Here is a 12,128-nt window from a genome sequence, read left to right as displayed (position 1 = left end):
ACTGACTGATGCTTAACGCACAAACTCTCATGCACCCAGCGGGGAAAGCGAACCTTTCCTTTTTAACGCTCTCGTTGTATATTTTTATCTCTGCACTTTCAATCCGCCGATAGATCAAATGGTATGTAAAGAGTTAATATTCTTCAACGGATCCGGTAAAGGTTACAATATCCTATTTCTAATTTTTTGTTTTATGGAGATTAGAGCTTCCAGTTCATAATATTGAGAAAAGTCCCCCATGTCATGATATGTCAACAGAAAAACCATTGCTGCTCATACCTTTCTTCCTTCCGAATAAAACAAAAAGAGGGCAGCTTTAAAGTGTCTGGTTTCTACAATGTTAAATACCAGAATTTAACTATTCATTGTGGTGAACTTCCAACGCAAGGTCACTACATTATTCTCGCGAATATCAATGAATTTATATGGCAAGTTCTCTTGAACCTAAACGTAGTAAGATTTTTTGAATATATTCATGGTGAACGGAACACGGTTATATACTCCTTTAATTAAACCTTCGCATTGGACTTTTTCATCCAGACCAATCCGGAGAGTTGGAAGATATCCCAAAAATTACTACTGGGTAACCATTTCGACTGAGTCGCACGTAAGTTAGCGAGGATGATTTTACCGTTAGGTATATGCAATTTGTATTCCACTCATGATCATCGCTTTTAAACATTTCTAACACTGTCACTATTTTCTCTCTTCCCAATTCCTTCGCGTGTTCACCGATTTGACGGCAAACATTACCATTTCGCAACAAAAATTTTGGCTGTGCAAAAACTACAACACATTCTGTGGAAATACGCTCGTGCGAACGAACACTCACACACGCACGCGGACATGCGAAACTAAACGAAAACTTAATAAACGTGCTGAAAACTTTCTCTCCGAAAAGATAAGCCAAGGCTGGATACTTGGACCGGAGCTGTGCGACATCTGGACGTCGTGCGATGTGCTCTGCTGTACAGCTTCCATATTGCATTTAGTCGCCATCGCGCTCGATAGGTGAGTACCGAATGAAGTGCTGTAAGCTTTAATAGACAACTGTTCCACCATAAGATATACATATGTATGTGTGTATGCGTGAATGTATGTGTGTGATATAGAATATTTAGGTTTAAGCATCCACGGATGACACATATGTGGTTCCTGAGTTCTGAGTTGTGAGAATATGCTGAGGCGCAGCCATAAAACGCCTGACTCCGGGCATGCCAGTGTTCAAGGCGATTATTTGGCAATAAACGGTATATGGTGTGTACCGTTATTTAGGATGAATGGCAGAGAAAAAGATAGCTTATCGGTGTGTCACGCCTCAGCCGCTACATACACATTGATTCCAGTGATAAGGCTCGCTTTACGTTGATTGAAAGCAAATAAATGAAATCGATATGTTGACCGTGTTGACCTCGGACGTCGGACGGCGGAAATACAAAGCGATTGCTCGTTCAAATAAGAAATGAATATTTAATAGTTGTTTTGCAAACAAAAAGCAAACATGCTCATATTATCTATGCACACAAGCAGCACGCACGTATGTACATACATATATATATTTAAACTGGTTTTCTGCCACACTAAAGGCTCTTTCAAATTTAGAGGGCCTTTAAACGCGCCTCCGATAAAATTTTCGGCTGTCACTCAAATCTCATTTCTCCAAATTTATTTGACTTTCGGTATTTAATCTTCTGTCAAACTCAAATCATGATTAATGAGCTGCTTTCACAGCTTTGATTGACTTCTCCGGCTTTTGCCGTTCACTTGCAGGACAGACGGCAAATAAAATAGAAGTCAGAAATCCATACAACAAAAAAAAAAACTTAAAAAAAATTTTAGACAAATTAAATGTGTGCGAAATGTGCACTAAGCAATTAAGAGAAAACAAATGAAATAAGGAAAATAACAGAAATAACAAAAATAAAAACAACAAATCGATGAAGGCATGCATGCTCGTTTTCAGCAACTCTCATGGCTGAATTTGCCTGTCGCTTGGCGCCTAAATGCCCGAAAGGCAAGCAAGGTGCTGTCATACGAAGCTAATCAATCAAACAGGAATTTCACCAATCAGCGCTCTCTGTGGAATAAAACGGCAATTTGAAAGAAAACACACCCAAGTAAATTAATTTAACACATGTTGAAATCAAAAACTCGCCAAATAAATAGTGATAGTAAATAGTATACAGTGAACTCGAATGTTTATGCAAATAAGTTCTCTTGTAGTTAAAAAAATATAAAAAAAAAAAACAAAGTTGACCGGCACAGAGTCAACTGCACAGAGTCGCCTACAAAGTTTCGAAGCTAACTAACAGTAAATACTCATGACTTGCTCTTCAATTCTGGAGCCAGCAACATTTTCTATAGTAAAAGTAGGCGCCACGAATACCAGACCGATTTAGTCTCGCCCAGCCAACGTCTTCAATTTCAAGTTTTTACTTCGGATTATTTATCTTTGCGTATGTACACATGTACATATATACTTACACACATATATATTCTGAAACCTATGAAAATGAAAAAGCAAGTTCACCTGTTGGACATACGTGTATTATACGTAAAGGTGCAATGAGCTATTATCTTAAGAACGCAAGCGTCTGCGCATCTCTTTGCGTTCCTTCACGCTCTTACTCGGGCCACCACTCACCTGTTAACGAGTGTAAATAGATCTTCTCATTTGTTGTTTTTGTTGTTGCTTATGCTGTTATCAATTTTAAATCATTGATTTCCACTTTGGATATCACACACAAGCACTTGGTGTAGGCGTTTGAGCTTCTGCGTAAGCATATTTTGAACGACTGTAGTCCACATCATATATTCGTACGTTTTTTTGAAAAGTTTGGCAGATGTCATCAATCATATTACAAGCACGTCGCGTGGAAAAGATTTTGCTTCGATTGACAGTTGTTGTCACCGATTCAACCGAAGTGGCAATCACCCAAAGTTGCCACCTTGCTCACATGTTATGTGCGACATATAATGTACTTGCGACACATGCGTGAGTAATGTATTATTTGATCTTAACACGTGTTTCAATAAATGCCTGGGATAATCCTTTTATTTCCTAATAAAGCCGCTCCGAAACGTGAAGGCGTTTGTGTTTGGAATTATTGGTGTATACATAAAGCATGCACTGTCTGAAGCTTTATATAAAAAACAAAGAAAAAAGTGATGTGATTTAAAAAAAATTTTAAGAAATAACGCTCCGGTCCTGTCAAGTAAGCTACAAAACAAAGGTCTGTGTTTTTTCTGGCTTATATAGGGTAACCGAAAAAGTATTTTCGTATTTCTAATCAAACTTCAACTTATTTTTTTATATTTATGTATAATGAACTTTAATGAACCAAGTATGTTCTATTTTGATCGACCACTTTTAGCCATTTTTTCCGCTATAGACATTATTCCAAAAGTGTAAAACTTGTCTGGTTTTTCATCGAAAAACTGCGGCAAGTGATTTTCATAAGCCAACTTTACTCCATTAAGGGAGTTCTGCATTGACCGAAACAAATGATAGTCCGATGATGCAGGGCTAAATGGTGGATGCATCAAAGCTTCCCAGCCAAGCTCTCCCAGTTTTTGCCGAGTCATCAAAGATGTGTGTAGTCCAGCGTTATACTGATGAAGACGAAGACTTTACTGTTGATCAGTTTTGGCCGTTTTCTTTTCGATTTCTTGTTTCAATCTCATCAGTTGTTAACAGTAAAATATAGAATCAATCGTTCGACCAGGCTGGAGCAGCTCATAGTGGATGATTCCTTTCCAATCCCACCAAACACTCAACATAACCCTTCGAGGTCAATCCTGACTTTGCGACCATTTGTTGAGCTTCAGCGAAAAACTGGACCATGTTATTTTTCGCACATTATTGTATTTGATCCACTTTTCGTTTCCTGTTACCATTCGCTGTAGAAATAGTTCGATTTCATTTCGTTTCAGCAAAGAATCGCCGATGCTAATTCGGTCCATTAAATTTTTCACAGACAATTCATGTGGTACCTAAACATCGAGTTTCTTTTTGTAGCCAGCCTTTTTTAAATGATTCAAAACCGTTTAATAATGAATGTTTAGTTTCTTAGCAATGTCATGGCTGCTTATGTGACGGTCCCGGTCAATCTTTTCCATAATTTCATCGACTTTTCAACGATAGGTTTACCAGAGAGAGGTGCATCTTTCACATCGAAATTTCCAGAATGGAAGCGAGCGAACCATTGTTGAGCTACACGAAATGATACGGCATTATCTCTGTAAACTTCACAAATTTCATTGGTGGCTTGCATGGTATTCTTCTCTTTTTTATACAAAAATTTTAAAATATAGCGAATTTTTTCATTATTTTCACTTTTTTTGAGCAGCTGTAACTTTTTTTCAACTTCCCCGAATTTAACTTTGGTTTTGGTTAACCTTTCCAACACTATATGGTGTGACACAATGTGATTGGAAACACTGGAGATATACGACTGCAACGACATCTATTGGCAAAATACGAAAATACTTTTTCGACTACCCAATATATGAATGGTAAATAAACTCTTACATTGATCTACCTCCAGCCTATTTACTCTTTCCAGACTATTTCGAAAAGCATTGAAATATCTTAGCAATATCTTTCAACCCCGCACCTGTTGCGGAGTTGATCTTCAACTTGCTTTAGTTCCATGTGCCGAACAAAATCATTTTCGCCACTTCGGTTGATCACACATATCCTTGCGTATTAAGGTGAGAATCTTAGGCCAATATAAAAGCTTAAATGTCGTACTAATAGTTTAAACGGATTACCAGGCTTTACACCAACCCCCAAATAATGGATTTACGGTCTTACGAATGTTTATGTAACTAACTTTACTTAACACTGCATCAAAAAATAGGTGCAATCGCTATTCATATTTTCTTAACATTTTGCACTTTCAAATAATTCATACCCTAAATAGGTAATATTTAAGAAACGTAATAAAATGAGATATTTTCCATAGATTCCAAATCACAACTGCTGTTACTCGATTATAGACTAGTGCTTTAGACAATGAGTTAAAGGCAACCAGGCAATTAATAGCAAGCCGAATTAAAATTGTTGCAATTGTTGTTGTTTCTTCTCTTCGTTTTTATTGCTGTTGTGCTGTCATTAGAAAAAAAACACATCCACGAATACACACATAAGCACTTAACTTGCAATTAGTCGGAATTTCGCCTGAAAGCATGCTGAAAATAAATGTTTATCTAAAATGGAAATTACGAAAAAAGCAAATGATAATCACTGTTTTGTGGCGAAATTCGTTTTCAACAACTTCCGTTAAAATAAATAAATATTACTAATAAATATGTATTCCAAAAAAATTGCGACAAAAAATCCGTTACATGCAAAAACATATGTCAACTGACAGACATTTATTAGCCGAAGCATTTTGCTCGCTTTCTGAATTTGCGTTATTAATTTCAAATTATTTTATTCGCAGCAAATCGACAAAAAATTATTTCGCTGAAATGAAAAATAAATATTAATTAATTCTAAATTGGCGCTTGGTGGACTTGATGGTTCTGGTGGCAACTATTCTGCATGAATATTTGCACACAAGTGTACACACGCATCTAACGCAAAACCGCGAAATGTACCTGGTGCAACCGCAGAACTCCACGCCGAAACTCCACTTGGCAACGAGACCCACGTAGTTTCCGAAAAATATGCCCATGGAAATAAATTAAAATTAAAATTGATTTTCTCGTGGATATTAATAAAGTGAACGTGGAATTTTCGTTGTGGCCAACAAAATTGGTTAGATATGTGGCCAACGAACAAAATTGCCAACAAAGAAATAAATATTAATAAACAAACAAAGCTGCGGTCATAGGCGGCGAGCGTTCGTTGCATGCCACATTTTCGGATAAAATAATAACTGTAAAACCGATTGCTATGAGCATATACGAGTTTTGGTTATACAGTACAGGGTACCCCAAAAGGTCGATTACGGGATAAAAGTAAATAATTTTCATTTTTTCAGGTGAAACGATTGCGGCTGCATTTGAAGATTACTGATCCCTATGCGATAAACTAAAAGCCACTCGAGATACACCGACAAGGGTCTGAACATTTTTCGCTTGCCATGAGAAGCTTTTCAAGTCGGTGTAAGTTTTTATCTAGCAATACAACGGATCATATCTCACGGTACTGGCGACTAGATTAAATTGTTTTATGTCAGAATCACAGTTTTGGAAATTGTTATTCTTTCTTTTCTTCTTTACAAGAAATCCAGAGCAAATCTGGGTCTTGGGAAGATAGATATTATGCAATATAACTGTTAGAATGCATGTGCAACACCAATCGAACATGCCTTGCCACAAGATGCAGAGGCAACTGACGAATTCTTTTGCTTTCTCCAACTACCACACATGCGCGTTACTTTTGCAGCACCCTGTATCAGTTTGTTGTGTATAATGTGGCGATGTGCCACAACATTTTTTCCAATCTACTTTCTGCCACACTTATTTTCGATTACACGGACAATATGCCGGTGCCGCGGTGTGCTCCACCGCATACAGACGCTTATCTATACCGAGTCTACCTTTATTTTGCAAGCGTACACACGCACCTGAAACCGCTCTAGAATGGAAATTACAACAACAGCAATGATTTAAAGTACAAACACATAGGAGGGGAAATAACAACGAAATTTACACAAAAACTTGCCACCAAATTAAGTGATTTGTATCTAACCAGATGCCGGTGGTTGTAGGCCACAGAAATCGCCATCCGCAATGCGGCGAAAGTAGGAGTGTGTGTAAAGGATACGTCATGGCTTCCGCCGCATTGGAATTCAGTGCGTCACGCGCCGCTGCACAATACGCAACGCGCTCGGATATGTGCGTGTGTGCTGGTGCGTGTTTCGAGCGCTTAAATATTTGCATTGCAATGATTGTGTTGTTGTTGTTCTTGCTTCACTACTATTTGTTTTATAATTGTTGCAAATAAGCCTCGCGGGACACATTACTGAAAAATGCACAGCTTTTGCGGTTCATTGGTTCACCCGCCGGTATAGTTTAGACAATGACACATGGAGGCACGCCACATAGCTACATAACTGTAAGTACAGAGGCAGGCACATGCTGTTTAGATTAGCAAATACGAGATTTATTTCGACGTGTTTTATTTGCAGTTTGGCTTGCCTGGTCGCGGTGGTCTCGCCTCATATTGTGTTGCGAAACCATTTGGGTCTAAGTGAAATTGAAATCGCAATGAATTATAGAACACACCTGAACGTGCGATGTATGCGGCGCGCTGTGGAAAATAGTTTTTCCATGAAGCCGCTGGTGGGAGAAATTAAACTGCTTTCATTGAGCAGGAATTTTTCATTCTAATTTTTATTTCGTTTTTCTTTTCCTTTTAAAAAATTTAAAAATCTTAAACTTATCTAATTAAATGTATGTGTATATGTCTTTGCTTGTACATACATATATAATACTATAGTTTCATAAGGCATGGGGTTGTTTTCAATTGTGCAACTCGATGCATGTTTTTTTATTTTTTATTTTTTATAGTAGGAGGATCCGCTACATCAAACCTACTCCCATGTCATGTCTCCCGTACGGGACCACTGGACAAAGTATTACTTCATGAGAGAGAAGAAGATATTTAAGTCTCCTCTGTTGTACGACTAACTGAGGCCTAACTGACGCCTAATCTGTTATAAATGTCTCAATTTTGGGATAATTAGAGCTGCCTCTTCGCCCACAACTTTCCATTTTACAGAGAACTCGCACATATTTAAGTGACTCAAATCTTCCACCGTCAGACTACCTCCAAGTGTGGTTTTCAGCTCTTCCCTTGTAATTGAAAACCGAGGGCGATGATAAAGTACGTGTTTAGAGTCTTCTAAGCACTGCCAAACCATATGGACTAAAATCTTCACGATATTTTTATAAGTAGCTTCTAAGTCACCCATGGTAACTAAATATTTGGGTTTGGTGGAAATCCAGTTCCCCATGTTGTCTATCTATCCACGAATATATGTCCGGAATCAGTCTATGGGTCCACCGTCCTTTGAATGAAATTTGCCACCGTTGCTACCACATTGTGATGCTTTTGGTTCTCTCCTCTCTTTTTGCTGCGATAGACGCATTTGATGAGTTATATATGTATTCGCGCGAACTCGTCTCCCTGGATGTCTATCAGCGTCATTTGATATGGTTCGGAAAGCACTTATCACGCGTGTAGCAGAAATCTGCCTGTATGCATATTGAAGCCGCATACAGTATTTGTTATACTCTTTACCTTAGCTATTAAAAATGGTCGGCTGGAACCCACACAGCTTTCATTTGCCATCATTCTAGATTTTATTTGCTTTACATCTCATATTTTCCTAGTGCTCCTTGAATTTGAGTCTTGAGTTCACTGTTACACTAAGGAACTGTGGCTGTGAAGTAATCTCGCTTTCTCCTTTGATGAGCGTTATCTTTCTTCAATTTTCCTGGAACTTATGAGCAAGACTTCTGTTTTCTGCTCAGCCAACTACTCTAGACTCATAGTAGCAAACCATCGGCCACTGCTACCAATATGAGGTCATCTGCGTATGCGACTGTTTTCACATTATTTGATTGCAGTAATCTTAGCACTCCGTCGTACATCAGGTTCCATAGCAGTGTGCCTAACACCGAGCCTTGTGGTACTCCACTCAAGACAGTATAGCTCTGAGTGCCATAGTCCTTGTCGAATAACAATCTCCTATTTTGAAAGTAACTCACTATAACAATTATTAGATAATGAAGAGCGCGTATTTCGTGTAGAGCTTTTATTATATTTGCCCATTTTTTCCCACTTATTGCACACTTTGCAGTATCAACTACTTCTCTTGGGGCGTCAATAGTGGACCTCTTTTTTATAAAGCCGTATTGTCTCTCTGATAATCCGCCGGATTTTTAGTTTGCTAACTCAAAGCGGTTTCTTACAACGCTTTCGTACACCTAGCTCTCCATGAATGTGGAATCGGAATTCGCACGATCAGGCATGTCCAAAGAGACCAGTTTATCGGGACGAGTCGAGCAAGAACGCGTTTCATACCCAAAATATGCACCAAAACCATTCAAACTGACCCGGGAGAGATGTCGAGCTCTCTTGTCATCCCTTTTCTGTTAGTGTAAATAGTAAACTCTCCATTTGATATCGTTTACTTAGACGCTTGGACTCTTTTGCTCAACGACGAGTTGGTTTAGAGCAATAGTTTTATATTCCTCCAGGGCATCCAATTCTACAAAGCAAACAGATTTGTAAAATATATAAATAAAAATAAACAAATTGTTTAATCAACTACTTCTTAGTTCCATTCAACTTAGTTCGTTTACAAATTTATTTAAACTTTTTATACGAAAGTATATATTTGAAGTTCGCCGCAATTTCGAGCATTAACTCGCGCAACAGAAGAAAGCGGTTTTATTTTTGTTTGCCTTCATTTTTTCAGGTGTGTAATTAAAAAATGTGCATGTTGGCAATGAACAAATTAAATGTCGTTTATCAGCCAGGCAGCTTCCGCTGGATATTTCTCTATTGACGCTGTCATTCGCAAGCATCAATTTTTCATTAAACTTTTCGTTACATTAATGCAATTTGTTGCTATTTCCACTTTGTTGCTGCTGTTGTTTAAACGTAATTACGCTTAAAAAATGAATTAATTAAATTCGCATCTCCAGTGTCTAAAGGTCCTTAATGCCCGAGTTGGGCATGCGGTTCGGGGGATGGCAGTGGACTGGAATGCATGGCAAAACTGTGGCTGGAAGAGTACAAAAACCCGTTACTGCAGTTGCTATAAATACAAAGCTGTGTTACATTTGTTTACTACACTAAACATAGCACTTACGGTGAGATATAAGGAGCTCTCTGTGTACTTCAAAGTTCCGACAAAAACCGTTGAACGCTTACCCAAAATACGAGTATACGTGGGTTAGGAGCACATCGCAATTTCTGGATTTGAATTGATTGAAAGTAGTATATTAGACTTCTTCTCTTATAATGTTCATGATTTCTACGGTTGCACACTCTTCAATCCAGCAACTGGTTCCATTGTTACAAGAACCTTTCGTTGGACAGTTTGGGTGGTTTAATCACCACAAGGCTCTGATTTTCAGCATACATAAATCTTATATTCGGTATTTCAACATTTTATGAACCCAAGTGTATTCCTAAAAGACTCCCACACGCCATCAACTCCTTCCATAATGCAACCCTGGTAAATATTTTCAGTCATCAATTAAATCTTCACACAAACTTATGTACATATATAGAAATATTTAAACACGTACATAAAACTAATGGAGTACAAGATGTAGAATTACTCAACAACAACACTTGCAAACATTCCCACACCAGCGACAACATAGTTGGCGCAACAGTCAATAGTCAACTTTCATACACACATACATGCTTGCATACCTTGGGACAACAGCAGGAAGCAACTGGTGAGATGACTGGCTAACCGGCCACGAGCGTACTTACAGTTTGACGAGTGTGTTGTGAAGACGGCAACAAGGCGACTCACGGTCACGAAGCGCACAGCCGGGGCAGGCTGCGCACGGACGCCAGCAAAGCTTGTAAACTATGAAAGAAATATTGTCCATTTAACACATTGACAGTGAAATAAAGATTAATGGTCGCGCCGCACTATAACGAACGGACGCAACGGCAAATGACGAGCGACCAGGAAATCAAACGACTACATGTACATGCCGATGTTTGTGAAGACGCTTCTGCAACACAATGACGTCAAAAGCAAATCGTCACGAAGTAGACTCATCCCACCACGTTTTCGGTTTAGTGAAAAGTAACGAGCCAGCTTCTCGGACCCAATTAGAATGCAAGAGAAGGTGGACTGCAACTGCTTTGGGTAGAAAAAGGGATATGCTAGGGCAAGTCGATGTCGAGTTTAGCTCTATTACACTTCTACAGTGGAGGTAATTTGAACCAATCTTTAGAAAGTGATGTTATAGATGATGAATCGAAAAAAAGGGACCGATAATTAACAGTAAGACAGTGAATTAAATATTGCAATGGAAATTCCCAAGATGATTAAGATAAAGGTTTGGTATTGCAAAACAAAATTCGTTATATTGAAACTTTCTTGAACCAGCTTTTATTTCTCAAAGCGTAGAAGACAATCACTAGAAACCACTAGAAAGTGATGTTATAGATGATATTTCGAAAACAAGGGGCCGATAATAAACTGTGAATTAAATATTATAATGGAAGTTTTCGAAGATGATTTTTTTGTATTGAAACTATCTTGAGGGAGTTATTATTTCTCTAGGTGTAGAAGACAGTCACTAATTCCTTGCACGATTACAAAGCTATTGACGATTTACATACATTTCCCATTTGTTGCGCAAAATGACGTCATTCCAACAAGGTCACTGAGGAGCAGTCTCACTATTACTAACACAGTACGCTGTGAGTAATCAAGTCTAAGGCCCATTGTACGTGGCAACAGCGGAGGCCCCGCTGACAAGCAGCAACAATGTGCGACACACGAATTAAGTATTTGTTGAGTCGGCACAATACGAATTTTAGCTTTGGGTCAGCCCTGACATTAGTATTTCCGGCTCAGAGCAGCTTGGTTTCTGTTACCTTTCCTCTCATGCTTCTGGGAGTACCAGCGGAACTGCCTTTGACTCACAACTTCGGCATGCGACATTTCCGTTTTCGCTTCGAATTCAATGTTAACAGTTGGTTGAATTTTATTTTCTCCATTTAATCAAGTCCGAGTGTTGCTGGCATGTGCCTGTAGATATGTATGTGTGTGGGAGCATTTAATTTATTAGTCTTAAAATATCTGCAGCTCTGCAGCTACCTTGCTCAGGCACTTTCACTTAATTGCTAAAAAATTAGTGACACGGAAATATTCGAATGTTCTACGATTACAACTGCAACAACCACGCTCACTTACATTAACGCTGAAGTGAGGAAACTCGTGTTGCACAATCCCTCTGCCGCGCACTGTCTGCAAAACATGGCGGCGCTCTACTCCAGCGACCATTAAGCATTATTACCGTTAGTGTTATTAGTGTCGCCAGTGTTTCTACGAGAATTAAGTGAATTACTCGTGCTGTTTATCATTCCTAACGATCGATATGTAGTGCTGGCAGCCGCCTCGCTAACT

At 38.7% G+C, this 12,128-nt stretch overlaps 1 protein-coding gene across 3 annotated transcripts in view; it reads left to right on the top strand.

Moving 5' to 3' along the window:
- The window catches only part of LOC120771069 (5-hydroxytryptamine receptor 2A), a 137,686-nt gene that overhangs the window by 73,208 nt on the left and 52,350 nt on the right, over nt 1-12,128 (top strand). For all 3 annotated transcript variants that reach the window (XM_040098878.1, XM_040098880.1, XM_040098879.1), the window contains one exon: nt 902-1,011. In XM_040098878.1, coding sequence (XP_039954812.1) covers nt 902-1,011 — 110 coding nt within the window. The remainder of the gene's footprint in view (nt 1-901; nt 1,012-12,128) is intronic.

Source organism: Bactrocera tryoni, chromosome 3 (assembly GCF_016617805.1).
Source record: "Bactrocera tryoni isolate S06 chromosome 3, CSIRO_BtryS06_freeze2, whole genome shotgun sequence".
Taxonomy (NCBI): Eukaryota; Metazoa; Arthropoda; class Insecta; order Diptera; family Tephritidae; genus Bactrocera; species Bactrocera tryoni.
This window is presented reverse-complemented; position numbering and strand designations above follow the sequence as displayed.